General features: G+C 38.2%; 1 protein-coding gene across 2 annotated transcripts; it reads right to left on the bottom strand.

Annotated features, from left to right (window-relative positions):
• Nucleotides 1-131: 131 nt before the first annotated feature.
• Nucleotides 132-24,355, bottom strand: kdm5bb (lysine (K)-specific demethylase 5Bb). Of its 2 annotated transcripts, XM_048209717.1 has the most exons (28): nt 24,040-24,355; nt 20,693-20,770; nt 20,074-20,196; nt 19,254-19,424; nt 18,534-18,590; nt 16,892-17,035; nt 16,340-16,433; nt 16,063-16,196; nt 15,645-15,803; nt 15,377-15,496; nt 15,078-15,236; nt 14,773-14,954; nt 14,191-14,353; nt 13,992-14,111; nt 13,001-13,195; nt 12,330-12,511; nt 11,987-12,111; nt 11,441-11,591; nt 9,975-10,089; nt 9,470-9,840; nt 8,633-8,771; nt 8,325-8,504; nt 6,429-6,587; nt 5,867-6,340; nt 5,377-5,473; nt 5,079-5,251; nt 2,969-3,205; nt 132-1,054 (listed from the first exon to the last, which is right to left on the bottom strand). In XM_048209717.1, exons 1-28 carry the CDS (start codon nt 24,343-24,345, stop codon nt 920-922), a joined length of 4,743 nt encoding a protein of 1,580 aa, XP_048065674.1. In that variant the 5' UTR covers nt 24,346-24,355; the 3' UTR covers nt 132-919. The 2 variants fall into 2 exon arrangements, with proteins under 2 accessions (XP_048065674.1, XP_048065675.1); XM_048209718.1 differs by lacking the exon at nt 18,534-18,590.
• Between the last annotated feature and the right edge of the window lie 646 nt (nt 24,356-25,001).

Genomic DNA, 25,001 nt, shown 5'->3' with positions numbered 1-25,001 from the left:
TCCCAACCTGGGATGGAGTACATTTTAAATAGTATATAAAAATTGCTAAAATAACACTGGTCTGTGATCAGTGTAAAGAAATCAGATGCACCACCATACCAGTGATCACTCAATGAAGAGAAGAGACTTTGTTTGATATTAGAACAAAGAGTTTTATTCCACACTATAAATTGGGACACTTTTTTTTTTTTTTAAACAAGCTAGTCAAACCCCAAACCCTAACACCCCCACCCTTCAAAACGGCTTGAGCAAGTTTTGTGGCAGTTCATTACACTCTTCTGTCTGCTACAAATCTGACGTCTGTTTGTCCATTACATATCCTGAATATCTGACCACCATCTTTAAAAGCACCGACACAACTGAGACAGCCCAAACCTGAAACTTACAAATGACATTATTGCTCCGATAAATAAAACTAATCTACAAAAGGAAATAAAACGACACAACGGAGAGAATCCCAGATGCCTGTGTACTGAAACGGCAAGTTTCCAAAAAATAGTTTCTCTGTATTTATTATTTATTGTATTTGGTGAAAACTGTTGGTATGTCTTGTGTTGTGGCGTTTCTGGCCGTGCATGCAGAAGACCCTCGCTGTGTTTCACGAGAGCATCTCTCCTCCACACCAGAAAGCAACACAAACACAAACCCATGCACCACTATATTCATTCAGCATTTAGCATATTTATCATTGTTTTAGACAATCACAAACAGTTCGACAGAAGGAAAAAAGCTGTAAAAATACAAAAAAGTGACCAAATAGTATCATTCAGGACAATAGAGTCCAACAAAAAGAGTAAAATAGCACCGTTGTTACAAAGATCAGAGGTTGTAGGTTAGGGAACGGGGAGGGTCAGTTACACATCCAGGAGAAGGGATGGAGGAGGATGGGGTGGGAGTCCGGTTTCCGCCCTCGTCCGTTTCACTTCCGGCGGGTCGCGTTGGTTGTGCTGCATGTCACGCACATGTAATCCTCCTCGGCTGCGAGTTCTGCCGATACCCCCACACATATCATGTGGAACCAGCGGTTACAGCAGTCACACTGCACCCAGTACACCTGAAGCAGATAGAAACCAGTCAAAACACATTCAAACACACGTGCACACGTTAGCTGTTTGAGTAATCCTTGAAAGATGGCCATCTCGATTTAAACACATGACAGTGATTCGGCTATGTCTATTAAACCTTTGACTAATACAATCACAGCAAACATCACAGCTGCTGCTGACACAGAGAGAGCAGTTGTCATGTATAGGTATAAAACAGCTTCACAAACAGTCTTTTCAACCACACAGTATCGTTATTATGACAGAAGTACTGGGATAAAAGTTTATAGTTTGGATATAAACACTGATGTCTAGGGTAGTGATCATAATAAGAGTAAAGGCCCCGATTTACTTCAAACGAAATCGAAGAATGAACTGATGTGACGTCATTTCGAACAAAATCAGTCCAAAACGAAGTTCGTTTTGTGTTCTTTTTGGAAGTTCGAAACGGCTTGCCAAAGCGAATTTTCAGGAAAAGTTCGCTCCAGCTACAAAACACCTTCGTACTACCATTGGTCTGTGACGATAACGTAATAGGAGGTGTGCGCCGAGGCTCCGCCTTCATTCGCATGGAATTAATCTCTGACTCATTTCGTCTGTAGAGTTTGTTGAGGTAAGAGCTCCGCTGGTAAAAACATGAACACACTGGATAACTGCTTTATAGTACAAAATGAAGTTGTGCTTCAGATGAAATGAGGCACTGACACTGTTTTTCATGTTTGATACTGTAAAGCTGCTTGCTTTTAAGCAATCTACTGAATGAAGTGTTATAAAAATTAATGTGACTGGATTTGCAGAGCTCGTGCTAACTAACATACCAATGTTGTTATGATCAGACGCTTTGCTTTATATAAAAAAATGCTTGCAGTTTTCTCTTTTTTGTGTGTTTATTTTATTACTGAGAAGAAAGTGTACAGCACGTATTTACATGTTCATCTAACCGTCGCTCTCAGCAGTGTGGACGGCGTTAGATGATCGATTACAGTATATCGCTGGTCACGCATGTTGAACTTCGTTTTACTCCTAAACGAAGAATGAAAAAGAACTTTGTTTAAAGTATATCTGGGCCTTAAATCACCTTTTGAAAGTTATTTTATGCTTCAAATAAAGATTGTATCTATTATATCATTACACCAGTAGGTGGTGACAAGTGACCCATAAAAAATATTTTTGCCGTTAGCTATGTTTCCATTCAAAGTTGCAAATTTAACTTATACAAATCGGAATATCGCATAAAACATTTGCAAATAAAGCAGCGCTTCCATCCCATGAGTTCAAGAGAACAAAATCATCACTTCTTGGGAAATTGGCACAAAATATCTGTAATAAAAATGGCTGCTAGAATTGGGGAAAGCCATTGTCATGCTATCATGCTATCTTGGATGCCTTGCATTGGGAACGCTATCATGTCTTCTGGGATTTCGTTATACCAAATCATTTTGATGACAGACTTTGGTTCAGGAATTTCAGAATGATCAAACCAACATCTGAGATGCTGTGCAATGAAATTGGTCCAGTGGTTAGTCCAGTTATCCACCGGACCATGTGACGAGGCAAAGTCACATGAGTTTTTTGTTGTGCGTTGTGGGAATTATTGAGTAAATATATTTCTATTGTAGTTTATGCGCATGTCTTATTATCATATTAAAAAAAATGTATCCACCTCAACTGAGTGCAAAAGTTTTTATGTGCAGTTTTAGAATCTTGCCGTTTCCATCCAGCATTTTTTATGTGATATCCCAAACTGCACATAAAAATAGGTGGATGGAAATTAAATATTAAAATATTGAATTAAATATTTTTAAAAAGACAGCAGTAATTAACGTTTTGTCAGAACCCCTAATAAATGAAGTTATTTTGTTTAGTTGTCTATTCAGAATTGAGTAGCTCTAGCACAAACTCTGCCATTACGTTAACTCACTCACCTCTTCCCCTTCCGGCTGGAGACAGCTCTCTGCTGGACACAGGGTCATATCCTCCTCTGAGTCTTCCGACTGAGACACGTCTGATGCAGAGACAGATGCCGCTTTCCTCTCTCTCCGCTTCTCTGTACCCATTCTCTGCTTCTTGCTTTTCGGCTTTATCCCTCTATCCCTGATCTCAGTATCCTCTCTGTTCATTCGCCGCTTGGCTTTCTTTTCTGCTGAAGTGATTGCATCTCTCTTTAGAGGAAAAGAAGAGGAAGACAGAGAGGAATAATTAAATGTAAATTCTTAAAATGTCTCAGATGTCTTCAAACTTTTTTTCAGGCTGAGGACCCTTTGGTGGATCAACAAATGTTTGGGGACAGAAATATTTTTTTTCTTGCTTTCCACAAAAATAATAAGCAGCACAACTATTTAACATTGATGATAATAATAAGATATAACATATTATGTTGTATAGGTCTAGAGTAATGGCTGCTTCGCCGTCACAGGAATTAGTTGCATTTTAAAATGTTTTAAAATAGAAAACAGTTATTTTAAACTGTAATAATGTCACAATATTACTGTTTTACTGTATTTTTTTTTTTTATCATCAAATCTATACAGCTTTTGATTACTCATGCAGTTCTGTTTATTAACCGCTAGAGGGCCAAAAAAAAAATTGCGGACTGCAGCTTTAACTTAATTCCGCATTTTTTTTTAAATGCATATTTTTTGTTATTTGATATCAATCAATAATAGCCAGACCCCACTGAAGACCTCACTCTAAAACACACTTGAAAACTTAATAAGCTTTAAATAAACATAAATAGTGGCCGCCTACTTTTTCAGCAGCCTCAGTTCTGTATTTCCATACAGATTAAATAAAGATATTCACTTTGTTGAAAACCCCTCAACCATCAGCTAAATCAATCAGCTCCAAGATAAATCACATTTGATTTGAAACAAGAAGGTTGCTTCAAAGTTAAAAGACCTGTACTTGCATGAAGCAAGTGATGTAATTAAGTAAAAAAAACAAAAAAAAAAAACAAACAAAAAAAAAACACCAGTACAATATAAATCTATTTACTTAGTCATATAAAATATATGCAGTGTATACAATACTATATATTCTAAGTTGCAAAATATTCAAATATATTCATGATATATTATGTAAATATATTATGTAATTCATGCTTTATGTGAGTGGGAAGTTGCTGCTGAGTTCACCATGGCATTTTAAAGGAACTCTCCACTTTTTTTTTGAAAATAGGCTCATTTTCCAACTCCCCTAGAGTTAAACAGTTGAGTTTTATCATTTTCGAATCCATTTAGCTGATCTCCGGCTCTGGCGGTACCACTTTTAGCATAGCTTAGCATAGTTCATTGAATCTGATTAGACCGTTTGCATCTCACTCAAAAATGACCAAAGAGTTTTGATATTTTTCCTATTTAAAACTTGACTCTTCTGTAGTTACATCGTGTACTAAGGCCGACAGAAAATGAAAAGTTGTGATTTTATAGGCCGATATGACTAGGAACTATACTCTCATTCTGGCGTAATAATCAAGGAACTTTACTGCCGTACCATGGTTGCAGCTGGCGCAATGATATTACGCAGTGCCTGTGACCCCCTGCTTGCACAGGGAGCGTGCCTTGCAACCAGGGAGACATTTGTGAGAGGCGCTGCGTAATATCATTGCGCCTGCTGCACCCATGGTACGGCAGCAAAGTTCCTTGATTATTACGCCGGAATGAGAGTATAGTTCCTAGCCATATCAGCCTAGAAAATCGCAACTTTTCATTTTCTGTCGGTCTTAGTACATGATGTAACTACAGAAGAGTCAAGTTTTAAATAGGAAAAACATCAAAACTCTTTAGCATCTCACTCAAAAATGACCAAAGGTCTAATCAGATTCAATGAACTATGCTAAGCTATGCCAAAAGTGGTACTGCCAGACCCAGAGGTCAGCTGAATGGATTCGAAAATGGTAAAACTTTAACTCTAGGGGAGTTGGAAAATGAGCCTATTTTCAACAAAATTGGAGTGTTCCTTTAAACCCTGATTATTCTTCTCAATTAGTGATTGAATTTTACTTGCTAAACAGCATGAAAGTCTCACACTCTTTACCTCTCTCTGCGGCGAGGAGTGTTTCTGTGTGAGGTAGGGTGTGTGTTCTGTGTGGGACATGTTTGTGGTCGGGAGGCCAGACAGCAGAAGTCTGTAGAGCTGCTGGGTCTCGGGGAGAGAAACCTGCAGGAGCAAACCCTCCACCATCAGTTCCTCCAACTCAGAACTGAGACCTGGAACACAGACAGAGTTTCATTTTAAAATGTCATAAAGCAGTCATTCTGCACTTGCTCTGCAGTGAGATTTCAGAAAATTTCTGAAAATGCTCTGAGTTTATGTATGTGAGAATGATACAGACCCTGGAGAGGGATACAGCGTTGCTCTGTGTAAAACACCGTCTGCTCCTGCCCAGAAACACGCCAGTCCTGACTCTGAGATGGAGATCCACACTGCTGCTACAATAAAACAACAATGACTCTTTATTGATGGGTGGTAAGCAAAATTGGCATTACACAGCTAAGACAAAATGTAATTCACAAAAAAAAAAAAAAAAAAAAAAGTATTATTATTATTATTAAATAAAAAATGAAAAGTAAAATAAATACAATTAAAACCATGGGTTAGATAACAAAAAATAACTAAAAATGTAATTGAATAAATGCAATTGAATAAAAAAAATGCTTAATAAATAAAATAAAAAAATAAAATAAAAATACAATAGCAAAAAAACCAAAAAAAAAAAAAAAACCAAACAAAAAAAAATAAACTGCAGGATTCTTAGCCCTTTGGAAACAAGACATCAAACCACTAATAGTCTGTTGCCTGTGCTGTGTGAAATAATGTCTAACCTTCCTGTTGTGCCCAGCGGTCCGGTGTCTCTGTGTAGGTGAAGCTACTCTGCAATCCTGAGAGGTCAGCGAGAGCTCATAAGAGTCTATGACCTCTCGTGCCCTTCGCTGCCAGCTGACAGCGCGTTCAACCATATAACGTAGAGCGTCACCCTCCGGGAGACGCACACGGATCCGCTGCAGTGATGACAAAAGTGTCAGGATCTTGTCCAGAGGAGGCTTAGTCGACCGTAGGCATAACGGACACAGCCAGGCTTCAGGGTCGAGGGGATCCGAGGGCCCACGAACGCACACGCTGTGGAAAGCATCTCGACACAGCTCGCACTGCAGCATGGCGCCCATGGCTGGCTTCTGACACACACACACTTTGAGAGCAGAGCAGTCTGCTGTAGGCAGGAGCTTCGATTCATTAGCTGCACGGAGAGAACATAGTGACTCCAACTCTTTTAAACGAACCTCAGCCAGAGTAAACATCTGCAAGAGAGAAAAAGAGAGTGAATGAGAAAGAGAAACTTTTCGTTCATCTCAAATATTTCTGGAATGTACCGTATATCAAACTCACAGCGGATGCAGAGTCTTTGCTGTCTGAAAGTGCTCTCTCAACATCACTCATACTGTCCAGCTTCACAAGCTTCTTCTTCCCTGATGACACAAACTCTCCCTTCACCTTCCTCATCTTCTTTTTCAAAGAGCTGCCCACTTCCCATCGGGGACACAAGACCTGCACAGGTGATCAGACCCATGAATAACCTCGACAACGGTTTATTCAAAATAAAGTTTTACAAATTTTCTTTATGAGTGAATGTCATGAAAACCTTCGAAGGTCATATGTAAAAAATATGAAATTTTATTTCATATTATATTTCAATAATTATAAATTATATTTAGCTTTTTTTTTTTTACATTTGCACTGAATTCATGAATCTTTATAGATATGTTAATAATTAAAATTAAATAAATTCAAATAAAATTAAAATGATACATTTAGCTTAATTATTTTTGAAAATAATTGGGATAATATTTAATTATTATAATCATCATAGATTATCAATACATAATTATGTGTAACCATAAATTAAAGCAAAGCAATAATTAAATTTTTTTTTTTTTTTTTTTTTTGCGTTGAAGAAATGAGATTACAAAACAAAAATAACGAATTTATTCAACAGTTTGGGTGAACTAACCGTTTAAATGATAAGTTTAAAATTCTAAAAGTTGTAAGCTTATAACAACTTTTAGAATTTTAAACCTATCATTTAAAGGGTTAGTTCACCCAAACTGTTGAATAAAGTCGTTATTTTTGTTTTGTTTTTGCACACAAAAAGTATTATCATCACTTCATAAAATTAAGGTTGAACCACTGTAGTCACGTCGACTGTTTTAACAATGTCTTTAGTACCTTTCTGGACCTTGAAAGTGGTGGTTAAATTGCTGTCTATTCGCCTTAATCACCTGGCGGCCATTTTGAAAACTCGAATGCCGTTGAGGGGTACACAAACCCGGAAGTTGGACTCCGATACGGTACTATCAATCAGTACCAGCAATGGAAACTTTGTGGACTGCGGATCTTGCCATTTTTACACGATTTGACAGTTTTTTTAAATAAATATTAAACATATAAAAAGTGTGCATCATAGCTGACATGTAGATGAACACTTTACAGTTGTTTTTTTGACTGTAAATTATTCCCTTCAAATGTTATTGAGCTTTAAATTATGGCATATTTATGAATGAGCTTATATACAATAGTGAAAAATAGCCATTTTTACACATGATTTGACAGTTTATTTGAATAAATATTAAAAATATAAAAAGTGTGCATCGTAGCTGACACCTGGATGAACACTTTACAGTTGGTTTTATGGCTGTTAATTATTCCCTTCAAATGTTATTGAAGTTAGAATCCTGCATACCTATTGTCCGATGTAGCTTCAGAGACAGTTCTTAAATTTGCGAATGTCAAACGTTTAACGTCAAACCAACGTTATGCCAGTGACCAGGATCCCTTCTGATATTTTTTATCCACTCTCGACGTAGTCCCTTATCCTCTGGAAAACGGTGAAAGGTTTGTCCTCTGTTGGATTTTTTCCTGTGTGACGAAGTGCACTGGGGAACACAGCAGCGCGACGCCATTGCAGCTAAGAGAAATCGCGACGCGAGAATTCCCGGAAGTGGTAGGTGTACCCCTCAAGCTCCTTAGAACGTTCGAGGTGAATAAGGGGAATGGACGAGTCATATACCTCTCGGATTTCATCAAAAATATCGTAATTTTTGCTCCGAAGATGAACGAAGGTCTTATGGGTGTGGACCGACATGAGGGAGAGTAATTAATGACAAAATTTTCATTTTTGGGTGAACTAACCCTATAAGAACTGAAACGTCCATTTAAATTATAAAAAAGGCCACTTAAAAATGTAATACTTCCTATTAGTTTAATATATAATATTTCCAGACTAACCTCCAACAGTGTAAAGGGGGAGTTTTTGACGAGGAAGGTTTTTGCTGCTGACTCTTTCCAGGACTGCACCTCTGATACCAGAACCTCCAGCTGGTCCAGAGGCTCCAGTCGCACAGGAATAGCATGAGCTCTCAGAACCATATCAGAGAGCGAGCCGAGAACCGGAGTCTGACCTCCCACCTGCCAGCACAGACAATCACAACTACCATTAAACATTACTGACAGATTTTTTCCCTTCAAAAACATGAACAGGCACGAGATGGTACCCTAGTGTGCAAAATGCAAACATTTTGCGAAGAATACTCAACCTGTAAATCCTCAGCTTCCTGGAGCCATTCTTTAGCCCTGTTCACTGTGTCTTGTAGTAGGAGGCAGTTTGGTAGGTATGCAGGTACCCCCTCCACCTGAGTCAACATCGAACCAAGCGTCTCTAAACTCTCTAGAGGCCTAAAAGAAAAAAGAAAACATTAAAACATTAACAAATATCATTCAGCTCATTACACAATCTCTATGTGGTGCCTCCTGCAAGTCCTCAGCACGCACCACAGGAGTTAATTCAATCTTATTCAAGGGCTGCTTTGCATTTCCAAGCCTCAGTTTTATCCTGAACTGATGCAAATGCTCATCTGTTGTATAAAAGGAAGTGGTTCCCAAATCCAATTTGTTTGACATGTCTACCATCGTAGACATTGCCTTATGAAAATTAGAAATGCTGTCTTGGAATCTAATTAAAATAAAATAAGCTTAAGTTGAAGTACTAAAATGACTAAATAAAAAAAAAAAAAAAAAAAAAAAATTAAAGCTATTTAAAAATAAAACTAGTTTAAAAAAAAAATGCCAAAGACAAAATTACAGAAACTTAAAAAAAAAAAATAAAAAAAAATATATATAATAAATAAAAGCTAATTCAACATATTAAAATACTATAATATTATATAAATAAAACAAAAACAAATTTAAATTAAAAGACTTCTGGTTGAATTATTCAAATAAGTTTTGTAAACGAAATTAATATGGTGCCCTTTTTAACTAATTGCCTTTTGTTAAAAAAGTACGGGTCTTTATATATGAAAATATATAGCTGCCTATATTTGGGGAAGGGAGTTCATATTTGGTAGTCGGACATCACGCAGCGCTGCCCTCACCTGGCCTTCAGCAGTGCCTGCGCTTTCTCCTCCAACTCCTCTGAGATCGTGAGCAGCTCCTGCAGCCGAGCCATCGTGCGTTCAGTGGAGGGATGCGGTGTCAGTCCGACTCCTCGATCGATCAGCCGGCGCATGCTGTCCAGAGAGAAACCGCAGGGGTTTGATACCGGATCCTCTGCCTGCTGAACTCCGGCCAGCCACCGAGCCTGTTCCAAACGCTCCCGCAGCAGCGGCAACTCGGGAAGAAACACGTCGAACTGAGAGCCCTCCTCCAGCAAAGACTCAATCTCACTAACAGCATCTGCGCTCACTTCATCGGAGAGAAGCTTCTCACTGTGCTGCTGGAAATCCTCGATGTTATTCAGCAGTTCCTGAGACAGAGAGTGTTAAAAGCTTCTATTATAGGAGCTGTTTAGAGATGAACGGTGCCTCATTAATCTTCAGAAAGACTGCCTGGATCATACACGACTGCGTGTGCACATGTGTGTGTGTGTGTGTCAGTCACCTTCAGAAGCGGTGCCTGTGTCAGGCTGCAGGGCAGGTTATAAAGCTGGCGGACAAATGATCTCATTTCCTCCACAGTAAGCTGATTAGGAGATTTACCCCCGCCTGTGCGATACCTGCAGACAGATGACGGCAGACAGACATAAACAAACGCATGAAAGAATACACAAAATTCACATGCCACATGTGTCTTGGCCAAACCAAACCGCTGTGTGCAAGAAAACAAAGCCTCCCACACTGGAAATTCCCCTTAAATGGAAATAAACACAGAAATAAACACTGTGAGTTGAAGTACTTGTACAGTAAGTAAGTGTGTAAGGTCATTCTTGCATCCATTTTTGCATTATGTAAGTATGTGTACAGACGGGTGTCATTGAGAGTTGCAATGCACCTCTCTGTTTTTTCAGCAATCTGGTGGGAAGTGGATGGGTGGGCAGTATCTATGTTTGATAACATTAGCCGCTTTTGCCAAACTGTTCTTTGTTTAACTGTTCCATTCTGTTATAATGACCCTTAATGTCTTTTAAATTACATGGTTCATATACTAGTATATTACTGAAGCTATAGGTTGACATCAAGCATTTCTCATTCTTACTGTTTTTTTTAGTTAGCTTATGTACTAGCATAGCATACATCTACCCGATTAGCCTGCTTAGCTTATATTAGCTATGTTCTTTGCTTCCAATATCCGCTTTACATAATACAATAGTGAAATAGGTTATAATTAGTCAAGACATCACATTAACATCTGTTGATCAGGTGTGGGGGGGGGGGGGACGACTAGATTTCTCATCATACCAGTACAGATATGGTTTCATTTTCCACAGTGCGGCTAATAATGGCAGCTTTTTTGGAATGCAATACAAATGCGTCAGTCATTGCCTTGATAACGCAAGAGTTTGCAGATGATATGAGATGTAAATATAGCGTCCGTTATGGAGGATGATCAGAAATGTATTTTAATTATATTATTAATTTGTGTTTACTTTGCTCGAATAGCACGCTTAGCCAACTACAGAGAAATTGGTGGCTAAGCAACAGACAAGTGACCGATCATGAGTTGCGATGTCACTACACGCATTCTACCAGCACGGTTCGGCACTGTTAGCCAACCGTTCTGAGAATTCCAAATCAGCATATTAGAATGATGTCTGAAGGATCATGTGACACTGAAGATTAGGAGTAATGACTACTGAAAATTCAGCTTTGCTGTCACAAGAATAAATTACATTTTAAAATACATTAAAAAAACCTGCTATTTTAATTGTACTAATATTTCACAATATTACTTATAATAGTACAATATTCCTAATATAACTGTAGCGTTATAGTTATAGTCTATTTATAGTCTATTTGTGGTTTTGTGTGTGTGTGTGTGTGTGTGTGTGTGTGTGTGTGTGTGTGTGTGTGTGTGTGTGTGTGTGTGTGTGTGTGTGTGTGTGTGTGTGTGTGTGTGTGTGTGTGTACCTGGTCTGCCTCTTGCCGTTTAGCAGTTGCTGAGCAACAGATGAGCATTTCTCAGCATCTTGAGTAACTAGCCTCAGCTGACGTAACAGATCATTCTCTGGGAATGACTTCTCATCAGACTCCTCTAAAAGGGTGCGAAACACGGTGACATCTACAGCGAAAGAGAGAGGCCAGACGCAGAAGTGAAACTCATGATATGGCACTCACAAATGCATATAACTTCAGTGATGTAACATTTTATGACTGAAATACAGTATTCTATGTAGTGTGGGATTTGATTTTGTCTTTAAGACTGTGAAAACTGGACTATAATATTAATTTTTTACATGCGCATGAAAAAACGTTAAGAGGTGAAAAGTTACTACACCTTTTGCTTAGTATAAAATAATTTTCTTCTTCAGAATATCATGCAGACAATTGTGTAAAATTTATTTTATTAATATATTTATATTTTATATAATAAAAATAATTTTAAAAGTACATGTTGAAAGTGGATTCTCATTCAGAAAGTTTTAGAGACTATCAGTTCTTCAAAATGAAACTCACTGCGTTTCTTGTCTAGCTTTGCTTCCATGACCTCTGTCACCCTTGACGCCCACTCGTCATAAGACTCCGCCCTCTGCCGCACAGCGTTCATCATGGGGTAAAGGTCATCCAGTGTGTAACGGTAACTGTGTGGTTGAGCATTACACTAAGTGAAACTTTCACCACGTTCACTTAAGAAAAATTTGCACCACTGATTATTATTATCAGCAGTGGAATCACTTCAATGATTCAATATATTAAATACATGTAAATGTATTTAAATGTCTTTGTTGAAGAAAATACATATAGGCCAATCTTTAGATAAGGTCATTGAGGAGTAATGAAAGCAGAAGTGGAGACTTACTTGAGTGTGTAGTTGGAGACAGGGCAGGAGCAGAGGTCGTGGACGTGGTGTAGACACACCTGGACTCCTGGTCTACAGGGGCAGGTGAGAGCAGACAGGTAACAGGTGGTACGACACTTCACGCACTGTCTCTCATCATCTGCCAGCAAGTCATATTCAAACAACTCACACTGGACCACCCCCTACACAGAAAGAGAATATTAATAAATTATCATTTATAAAATAGATTGCATATATTACCAAAAATGGCATAATCAGACATTACTAGAATAGCTAACATATTAAAATAACCAATATTATACACCACCATGACCAATACTGTATTATATTATATATTCATAAGAGCTGACAATTAATTAAAACTTCTTTTGTAGTCAATCTGTCACTGAATTGATAACATTTGCATTATTAAAAATAAACTTTAAAAATAAAAATAAACACCATTACATTATATTTAGCTAATCTCAAATTAACACATGGTCAATTTAACATTGACAACTCAAAAATAAATAATATAATATAATATAATATAATATAATATAATATAATATAATATAATATAATATAATATAATATAATATAATATAATATAATATAGTGTCATCCATACTAATTGCATCATGTAATTAGCACACACACCGACTTGACAGGTTTTGTTTGTGTTTTCTCACCATCTTTCGGACTTTGTCCCGTAGCTCTCTCTCCTCTCTTATCATGAGCTGCATGTCCTTCTGTACGGCTGACGCCAGAACCACGTCCAGGTTGTCGGCCTTCATGGCCATATTACACACCATCTCATCATGTGAGAACACGCAGTAACGGTGCAGCAGGCGGTAGTGATCCACACACTGACGCCCCAGTGGCATCTGCACACCAAATTTACAACACAAAGTAGTAACAGATTAGAAAAAAATACAGAAAAACAACTGCAAAAATGTATGTGAAGTAAAATTATCGATGCTCAGCCCTGAGTCCTGTCCAAGATAATCTGCATTAAAGGGTTAATTCACCCAAAAATGAAAATTCTGTCATTTATTACTCACCCTCATGCCATTTGAAACCCATAAGACCTTCGTTTATCTTCGGAAGACAAATGGGGACCTTTTTAATGAAATCTGAGAACTTTTTAGCCTCCGATAGACTGCAATTACCACTTTCAAGGCCCAGAAAGGTAGTAAAGACATTGTTAAATAGTCCATGTGACTATAGTGGTTCAACCTGAAAGTTATGAAGTGACGAAAATACTTTTTGTGCACAAAAAAACCAAACAAAAATAAAGACTTTATTTAACAATTTCTTCTCTTCCCTGTCAGTATCCTATGCTATTCACAATACAGTGCAGCGTTTCCAGGTTCTACGTCAGAATGCACACAAAAAGTATTTTCGTCGCTTCATAGCTGTAGTCACATGAACTGTTTTAACGATGTCTTTACTACCTTTCTGGGCCTTGAAAGTGGTAATAATGTTGCAGTCTACCAGAGGCCAAATAGCTCACGGATTTCATCAAAATATCTTAATTTGTGTTCCGAAGATGAACGAAGGTCTTAAAGATTTGGAACGACATGAGAGTAAGTAATTAATGACAGAATTTTCATTTTTTTCATGAACAAACCCTTTAACAAAAATCATTGTAACAGCAGGATTAATCGAGGAAAAGCTCACCCAGTCCACCGTGCAAAAATTCACAGCCTCTGCGAAGTTGAAGCCCTGGTTGAAGCCGCTATGATAGGATCGCGGAAAAGTGATGACAAACTCTCCCGCGCACTGATTGGTTCTGTAAATCTAAAAACAGAGTGTGTGTTACTCACAGGTTCTCCATGCGAGTGTGTGACTCGTGATTGTGTATATAAAAGTTACTCACTGGTACTCCATGGGCCATGAGTGTATTGGGGTTCATGATTGTGACGAGCTGGTGTAGAAGATCCGGCTGAGACTCAAACAGTTCCGGGGCCAGTTTCTTCATGACTGCTTCCAACTGCTCAGCGGCAAAACCAGGAGCTCCATACCAGGTCTTAGGTTCTCCCCTAACACACAAAAAACACACAATCAGGGTCTTCACACATACATGACTGTTCAAAAGTTTTCGGTAAGATTTTTTGAATGTTTTGGAAAGAAAACTCTCATGCTCACCAAGGCTGCATTTACTTAATAAAAGTACAGTAAAATAATCTTGTGGAATACTATTACATTTTAAAATGACTGTTTTCTATTTTATTATATTTTAAAAAATGTATTCCTGTGATGGCAAAGCTGAATTTTAGCATCATTACTCCAGTCTTCAGTGTCACATGATCCTTCAGAAATCATTCTAATATGCTGATTTGGTACTCAAGAAACATTTCTTATTACCAATGTTGAAAACAGATTGTGATCCTTTTTTTTTTTTTTCTTCTCTCAGGATTATTTCTTCCTTTATTAAGCATGAAATTGTACTTATTATTACCAGTGCAGATAGTTGATTGAATAGCTCCAGTGGTCCTCAATGTGCCAGCAGAATGAGGAGAAGCACATGCCCACATAGAGCCATGGCAAAGTCATGCCACAGATATCAGCAGTGACATGGGTCAGCACTGATGGTGTCATCATGGCCATGTTATTCAGGTTCCACCCACTGTGAAGATATTTCTACAGCAACCAAACATAGCACAGAATAACTAAATCACTGATGGAAACAGGATGTACTACATATGGAAAATAAAACGTCAGACATTCTGAGTAATATCTCAGAATCTGATATTTCAGTTATACCTCATCATGCGGTGCAACCTTAAACTTTCCACCCTTGATTGGAAAACCGCTTCCGAACTCTTTTGAGGCTATATCAGCACCATATTCCACTGTCACATCCTCCTCAATGGTGCCGACCAACCTCCAAAACTCTTTTTCTACCAATTCGGTGGGTACCATCTACAACAAACACCAGATTCAAAGGAAAAAAAATTAACATCAACATCATCGCTTAAGTTAAGGTTAATTCATAACATTATATTTGCAAATCTATACTCTTGAGAGTCAACGTCAGAGTCTCAGTAGGGTTTTGTACATACATGAACAGGCATGTTGAAATAGTCTGACTTGAAGGAGTCTGCCATTTCCCCAAAAGATTTCAGAGAATAGTCCCTGTACGCTTGCTCGAAGCCAAACGCCTCCTGAGGTTTACTGCACTCCTGCAGATACACATAAATAAAGAGTCAATCATGTATTCTACTGAATCAAAGGATGGGGACTAAAGCAGTACTGTTCAGATTCATTTGCTCCTTCTATTGACTTAAAAACGATGAACAAACACTGTTATTTTTTATTATGCAAACTCACCCGAGCCAGACACTTAGGGCACCTCCAATCACCTTTAGGAACATCACTGAGGGGTGGGATCAAGCAGAAGGTGTGGTAGCTGTCATCACAACCGTCACATAGTAACAAACGATCCTCGTCGTTCCCTTTTCCACACACTAAACACACATACAGGTCCACCTAGACAAAGACAGAGACCACTATAATACCACAAGCCAAACACGTTTAGCTACACAAAAAGTGTTTGAATAGAGCTAATAATTATAAAAGAAGTATATTTTTTTCCAAATTTATTTCACTTGTACCAACTCTAAACTACACTGTAAAACACAGCATCTCATTACGATCAATAGAATCGGTCTGTCCACTGTTCTGATTTACATGTGACAGAAAAGCTCAGCAGAACTTACATTTGAATAAGAGAGGGGAGGAAACTCACCATGCTCACTGGAGGTGGAGGAAGAGGAAGAGGAGGGGTGTTTTTCTTGTAACGTGATTTGCTTTTATCTGGTTCAGGTGTCAGCTCTTTTATCTCCACAGGTTCCTGCTTCACCTGTATAGGGATCTCCCTCTCTAATACACACATATAAACACATTTGTTAATACACAGACACTAATTTGACTAATAAAGCTATGCTAATCACATGTTTGCTTTGCTTGATTGACTACTGAAGATAAGAGTCATTTGAGGTTAGATGCAAAAGTTAGATGCTCACCTGGTTCAGGCTTGGCAACGAAGGAACCCATCCTCCTCCTGAGATTGGGCCTGTTCTCACATCCCTCACCCCCTTCTGACTTAACACAGCCAGACTACAGACACACAATGAGCATGAGAGTTAAAATATTGACAATAATAATAATAATAATAATAATAATAATAATAATAATAATAATGTTTCTTGAGGAACAAAACCAAAAATTAAAATGATTTCTGAAGGATCATGTGACACTGAAATGGCAGCTTTGATATAAATTACACTGTAAAATATAAAACAGAAAAGGTATTTAAAAAAAAAAGTAATATTTCACAATATTAGTTTTTACTGTATTTTGATCAAATAAATACAGCCGTGCTGAGCATAAGAGGCTTTTCAAAAAAATAAAAATAAAATAAAAATCTTGCCGATCTCTGTTAAAAGATACTGAATAACCAAACTGATATACTGACTAGCATGGAGTAGCAAGTAGAACAACTAAAACTAAACTGACAAAATGGAGGCAGATTGTGATTATGAACATACAGTATGAGTGCGAGTGTTTACATTCACCTCGGTTTTCATCCTCTTGGCTCTTCTGGCAGGTGCGCTCGTGTCGCTGGGCAGGACATGAATGTTTTGCCTCTGCAGCAGGTCGTGAGGTTTATACTCTTTCTCTTGGTCATTTACATCATCCACTGACGCCTTCTGCAGACACTGAAGAAAACAAGAAAAACAAAACTCAACAGGTTATATGAGTTCTCAGTCTGGAAATTAACTTCTGAAACATACTAAACGAAAAAACTACAGTGACCAGTACTTCTTATGTGAAAGTGTAACACTTAAAGAGGTTTGTTAAAAAATGGACATTCTGTCATCATTTACTCTCTTTACCCTCATGTGGTTTTAAACCTGTATGAGTTTCTTTTTCCCTGTTAAACACAAAAGGAGATGTTGGGCAGAATCTCCAAGTTTCTTTTTTTCCATACTGGGAATAAGAGTAAAAAGCTAGGGCTGAATGGTAAGATTTTCAGCAAATAACAATTACATGTTTGCCTTTTCCTCAAACAAAGCCATGATATGTTTTCGGAAGAGTTGTATGAAGTACTTTTTTTTTTAGCTTGACAGACCGTGGAAAAGAACAGCTTGGGAATCCTGCATAACATCTCCATTTGTGTAGAGAAAGTCAGTCAAACAGGTTTAGAACAACATGAGGTTGGTAAAATGATAAAAATAAATAAATACATTTCTGCATGAACTTCTCATTTAGAGTATAATTTAATAAAAAATAAGGTCTGTTTTTGATCCAGAGTGCTGTTTAAGATTTTAATTCAACGAAAAGTCAAAGGTCATTTTAAGGTCATCTCATGGTTCTCCACACTTGAAATTGTGAAACTTCACACTTTAAAAAAATCCCTCTAAATCACCGTCATCATTTCCCTCCTCTCCACAGATAATCTGTGCTAACGTGTGAATAACCTGTTAGCCCGGCCTTAAAGAGTGTTACATCTGTGATTGCATGCAGGAAAAATCCTCAGCATTCCCGGTTATGCTTGCTACCACTATCAGATTACAGATTAACATAGAGACAGAGGATAGAGGGAGGAGAGAGAACAGCTGGAGGTGTAAAGAGATTAGCGTGAACAGAAAGCAGGTCACAGTCTCTGTGGGTTGAGAGGAGAAGTGGGAGGGGGAGGAGTGAAATAAAAGATGCAGCAGAAGTCAAAAAGACACAAACAGAAAGAGCAGCAAGTGAAAACAAAGACAAGAGAAGTAGGTGGAGAATAAAAGCAACAGTGTCTCGGCAGGATGGCTACGGGTTTGGCGGGGGTCAGGACGGGTCAAATGCTGTCCATCACAGAAACACCAGCTCGTTCCCATTTGTCACACAAACTCAAAAAACAAAACACTAGGTTAAGAAAAATAAACAAACACACACACACACACACACACACACACACACATGCTGACTACTAAAGCAGCAAAAGGAAATGTTTACATATCATTAAGATAAAGAACCAAGGAGATAGACATTAATATAGGGCTAATACACGATTTTAAAAATATGAACCATAATAGTGTGATGTTCAGATATCTATACAAGAGCCAAAGTGAATACTAAATGAAACATTCATTGTCACAGGTCCCATTATGACATCACATCCTGTCCAGATTTAAATCGTCAGATTAGGTAATGGGGAAAGTAGAAACATACCTCCTCTAGCCCAGGAGGTGCCCTAAAACTTGACAGTTTGGCTGCGATCTCAGGAGCCTGATGTAGAAAAGAGCACCCAAAATTATAGGGACATTGCCTGTGACCTTGGGGTCAGAGGTCACAGACATCTCTAACAGAGACATCAAGCATTCAGTCAATGGAAAGAAAATGAGTTAGGCTCCAAATGAGTTAGGCTCCAAATTTTCATATGCTCTTGCATATGACCACTGAGCGCATTAAAAAAATATATCAAAAATATATATATAAAAAAATATTTATGTTAAAATCAGCAGATAACAGTGTGAAAAAGACATGAATATGATTGTGTTTGTGTTTTTTAAAACATCCAGTAAATTGATATTGATAATATATTGTCTCTAAAGACATAAGAAGTCATTTGCGACCACATTAGGCAGAGGCTGTAGCACAAACAGCAGTAATGCTGAAAAGATCAGCACACATTACAGAAAACAAGCAGATAGAACACAATAAAACACACTTAACAACCACAGACTGCATTTATGCACAGAGCATACTCCATCAGATCTTAATAATGCACAAACTAATACGCTAACCCTGAAGGCCCAGCTTTAACTCTGCAGACCAGCTGTAGCCCGACTAACCCGCCCAAACACACACTGTGAACTCCTGCATGACTGCTGAAAGCTTTATTCAGAGTGTGTGTTATACTGATTTGATGCATCTATAAGTTGAACTCACCAGCAGGTTTGTCCCAGACTGGAAGAGGTTGTATGGATACAGGACCCTCTCATAATGGGCTCTCAGGTGGGACCCCACAGCTTTGCCTGGGGCAAAACCCATTGTCATGGCGATCTTCGTCCATCTCCTCTCTCTACAAACAAAATCGAATCCGCCCTCATCTGCAACCAACTGCCAGATTGAGAAAGAGAGTGTTGGGCTTCATTGTAAAAAGTATAAATAATAATCATTTCTCAATGCTTATGTTTCTCTTGGTCAAGGATAAAGAACCCAGCGATTCACACCAGTAAATATAATGATAAATATATTAACATCCACACCAACAAACAATGATATTGTAACCATGTGCTGCAGTTTTGTCGTCTGTCTCTTTAAATGCTCAAGCTTTTTAAAGCAGTATGGATTCTGATTGGCTGTCAAAGTTTTTATCATTCATCAGCTGGAAAAAATTTTCTGAAAGTGATTCCAATGATATTTTCCTCTTTGCCCTATTCTCACAGAATATACTATAACAATAACGATAAAGTTTTAAAAATAGTTATCGTCCTTACAGGCCTTTGCTCTGTGACACATTACAGATATGAGTCACAGGTTTCAGCTAACAATAATAATAAAGTCAATTCAATTCAATTCAATTCACATTTATTTGTATAGCGCTTTTCACGATACATATCATTTCAAAGCAGCTTTACAGAGAATGCATGTCAACATTACAATTTAAAGAATGCAGTTAGCAAATAATGTAATAAATGTAATTGTAATAAAGTCATAATAGATCATAACATATACTGTACAGCCCCTGACTGACAGACTAACTCACTTTGTTCAGCTGGTACAGATCGAGGATCTTCCGCTCCACATGTGGAATTTTGAGTGTGCATCCTTGTAGTTCCCAAAATTTAGCAATCTGGTCCAGGAAGTTGAGTTTAACTCTGGTTTGAGCCTGTGAGAAGGGGGGGGGGGGGGGGGGGGGGGGGGGTGGCAAAAAAAAAGAGAAAATAAGAATCAGCAACATTGTGAATGGTGCATGTTAATTATTAAGCATCTCAGAGATGCCGTTTTTTTTAATACCAGACATCTCAAAAGACCACAATTCTGCTGATAAGACTGTGACCATTGACCTTAAGATGTAAACACATACCCTTCAGTTTCACTATATTAGTGATGACATCTCATAGACACAATGTTTTTTTCTACAGAGGTGACGATATTTACTAAACCCTGACCCCAAACCCAACCCTGTGACAAACCTGTTGATATCAGTAGACTGATGATTTGACAGATTTATGAGTCTTTAAAACAGTGAGAAGCACTTCAGATGACCTCGCAAGTTAGTTTTCAGCAATTTGTGGAGATATTTTGAAATATTTGGCCTTCAAAAATATATTCAAACTTGTATACACACAATTTTCCATCTCAAAACAAAATCACACATTTACCTCTAACTCGTTGAGTCTCTGGATTCTTGGAGTAAAATGAAGTCTGTCAACGTCACATGCAAATGGAGGCTGCCAGTCCTAAATACACACACACACACACACACAAAGTAAACATTCAATTAGTAAACTTACATTTCTCTTACTTTTATTGATATTCGTTTTAAATTGCGTGATTACTGAGTTTATTTAACTTCAATATGCAATGTCAGAATAATTTCACAGCAGAAATCAAGCTGCGACATCCAATAGGGACAAATGAACCATTGTATGGCCCTGTGTGAATTACATTCTAGATATATTTGTATTTAAAAGATAAAATGTTTACAAAAACTAACTTTATTTCCATCAACAGCAAATCCAAACTGCAGAATGTGTCCTTGAGTTGAGCCTCTGACTCATTACTGCTGAGGTCATGAACACAAATTTTTGAAACAAGAGAGGCTTTATCAAAGAAAACATTTTCATCTTTAGCTTTCTGGTTTTCTGAATTCATTCAGCAGCCTTCTGAAATCAACAATAATGTGTTTGCATGTGCACACAAAAACAAAAAGCTTTTGATTAGATGGTGACCGTTTTTAATGTTTACAGATAAGACTTTCATACTGAGGGTACTGGACACTGCTAAATTGGGGACACACAATATCTGCAAGACACCAATGGAACACCACATGTTGCCTGAGCCATTTTATTGAGTAAACAATTTCAGAAGCAAAATAAGAAACCGGAGTGGCTTCTCTTTCACTAATTTTTTCTTTGCATTCATAAATTTATTTGAAAGGATCTGATGAAGACGACCCTGTACAAATGTGACTGGTAGCATACTCTGTGGTTTGTGGTCTACAATCTTGTGAATGTGTGTCTGCTTAACCGTGGCTAAAAGCAAGCTAAAAAAAAAATATATCACATTCACTCACACGCAACCTGGTGTAGATGGCTAAACGGTAGAATTGTGGTTTTCGTTCAGCTCAGCCACCTATATAAAAAAAATTCGGTCTAAGTTTAACACATTTTCTTTGTCTCCAGCCTCTCACAACCACATGCGTACAACTACGCTCAGAAAAACAGCACAATCGTGCCTCCAGATATACACAATGTAATTAACAGTTTGATTATGGAGACCAGACATTTCCCAATTGGGATCAATAAAGTGTTACCCTTTCTTAGCCAAATAAGAAACCTCGGGATACAATAATCATAATCAAAATCAGCTTCAAAACCACACATTTTTAGCCTCAGTGAATTCAAAATGCAGGTAAGTTTGCTTTTATACATGTATATTAATAGTGTATTTATGTAATCAGCACTTGAGAAAAACAAAACCATAGTTTTTATTCAAAAAAAAATGAAAAATGCTTTTTCCTGCCTCATAATACAAAATGGCATATCCATAGACACCAGTGCAGGAGTCTGTACAAAAAAACCACTGTGCATTGAGACCATTGACTTGCCTACATATACAGATTTCTGCCCGTCTTATGAACAATATTCACCACAATATGCATCTACTACCTCAGCCACACATAATCTATGAAATGAAGTTGAGTTGTGCGCATATTAAGTCCATTTATTACAGTATTTCCTTGTTTGCTGTTCAGGCAGCATAGTTACAGAAAGACACAAAATGGCCAGATGGTTCATTCGCTCCAAAGCTCGCAACATGGAGGACGCGCCCGGCCCGAGGACTTCATCTATCCATCCAACAGGGTTCGGGTCAGAAAACGGGCCGAACCGAACCCATGAATCACTTTACACGGGCGGTTTAAAACGCGTCAGGATCCAACGCGCGTATGTTGGTGTTGGAAAGCAAGAGGCCATTTGGAAAACATTCTCAGCTTTAAAATCTTACTAAAACCTTCCCAAAATATTACTTTATGGTTTATGAATACCGTCAATAACACGAAACCATTGTACTATAATGATGCTTGACATGTTTTACCCGTTAATAATCGCTTGTTAAACGTAATTACGCTTTCTCTCATCTGCGACCTCATGCGTGAATCACGTCACGTAGCTGCGAATCTAATAGATTCATATACGAACCCGAATTCACATCAAACCCGAAGCCAGTATCAGAACCAGCGAGCTTGGTCCAGCCACCGCGCGTCATGGTCACAACAGATGGAGCGAGAATTGTCAATAAATAAGTAAATAGCTTTTAAAATAACAGGAAGACAAAAACTAAAACGCTTTAAAGTGTTTAAGTGTCCATAAACATGAACATAAAGATTATGAAATACATAATCGGTTGTTCAGACTCATAAAACCATCTCAAGAGATTAATAAATTATAATGTTCGTGTCATTGGGCTCGTCTAATGTTCACTAACATAACCTACAAATATAAAGACGCCATCAGAACCACTGAAACCCTTCAAACTGGTTGAGAAAGGTTCGGGAGTTAAGAGTTCGGATTCAGATTAGCTGGTTTGAACTGGATCATTTTGCTAATATGTAAACTATATTTAGTCTCTGCTTATAAACGGTAATTAATTAATTGCATTATTCTAATCCGCACACAACCACTTTTGTCACAGAATGGATTTGCTCTGACCACAATACAAGATATATACTAAATTATTCCATCATTATATGGTTGTATTAACATAATATGTTCATATAGGTAATAATACAATACAAATAATATAGACTAAACTCAACTTATGGCCATTTAGTATGCTAAGGTGAAAATGAAAGGAAGTTTATTTCCGCATTTTCAGGTATCTCCTTGTCTCTTGATTTTTTATTTATTTTATTTTTTTTTGGTCTGTCTGGGGACATTAAATTTTAGTTAAAAAGTGCACTGAACTCATTAGAAGCCTTTAAATCAAATGATGAGGTAACAGATGGGGGTTTCTGTTCGTCAATGTCAACAACAAAGATGCAGAAGCAACTATACCAGTACTACTAATTCAACATAAAATATATATAAAAATAAACTATATTTTATATCAACGATAATCACTGACAATCAGCAAACTAAACTGTAAGTAAACGTGACGTTTAATCCAGTACTAGAACCGAGCCAGGCCGTAAACTACACTCACAGCGGCTATAAAGACACATTTTCCTGTATAATAATCACACATCCACGACGTTTGCGTGTAGTGAGCAACGTTATTGCGCTCGTGGGTTAGAAATCCGGGTCATGCGGGTCCGCAGGTCGAGCACAGACCCGGCAGAGCTTCGGAAATTCAACTGATATGATGCCTATAGACACACAAAGCGGTTCGGCAGTGCTGTCACAGCGCCGCCATGTTTAGACATTTCCCTTTAAATCGAACTCAGAATCACTCCGCAGATCCGGCCCGGTTCAACCGGTCCGATTCAGACCGTCCGGACAGCACTCACCGGCGGCGGTCGAACCTTGCAGATCCCGGTTTTCTCGGCGATGGGTCGGATTTTATTGATAAACGCAAACGGGTCTGCAAATTCCTCCCAACTGGGCTCGAATACCGGGCACTCGGGCGGTGGGGTAAACTCAGCCGGGCCCCGCTGGGTCATCCTGCAGGTCCGGTTCCGGAGCAGAATCGAGTCGCTCAGCGAAGCGGGGACAGAACTTCCTGGGATCCGCAAAAAGGTCTGTCCGTCCGTTACTCCCCTAGTCCGGCTAACACTTGAACAACACGAACAATCAACACACACGCGCGCGCACATACATACACACACTCACCGTGACGTGACTGCTCTTAGGCTGAGACCACATCCGCTCAAAAATCTAGAGACGAAGCGAGCGTGTTCACTCGTTTCTAGCGTTGAAGAAACACTTTAAAGAAACAATTCAGCGTGATATTTACCGTCCATTGTCGTATTATTTAAACCGTTTGTCTTTTTGACGCGTAACGACAACAGCTGGAAAAAATTAATCGTTGACATTAGTGCACGCGCTATTCAAATTCAAGAAACAAAGTAAACCTATTCCATAAAAGTTACCTCGCTTTTAAATACAAGTTCTTATTATGCACTGATGTATCCTTTATTTTATCATGTGAAAGAAAAACAAAAGACAGTTGGTTTTTTTCTCGAGGAAAACAATGTAATGTATCATGTGCCAGTGAACAAATAGAAACCACAGTAGAAGCAAACAGTTGTGAGTAACAAGGTTTTACAAGTTCAAATCCACTGTCGACTTGTACATTTACGTGAAAACTCATAAGAATACACGTGTTCCGCACTGTTCACTGTTAATTTAGAAACTTTTGGAGCTCTGTGTCTTTACATACACTTCTGCCAACAGCATGCGCTCAAAGCCGTCAACCGCTTCGCTCCGCCCCAGTGTTTACCTCCGCGTATGGATACCTTCAGGTGACAGC

The sequence above is a fragment of the Megalobrama amblycephala genome, linkage group LG12 (genome assembly GCF_018812025.1).
Source record: "Megalobrama amblycephala isolate DHTTF-2021 linkage group LG12, ASM1881202v1, whole genome shotgun sequence".
Taxonomy (NCBI): Eukaryota; Metazoa; Chordata; class Actinopteri; order Cypriniformes; family Xenocyprididae; genus Megalobrama; species Megalobrama amblycephala.
Note: the sequence above shows the minus strand (reverse complement) of the source record. Positions and strands in the feature narration are given on the sequence as shown.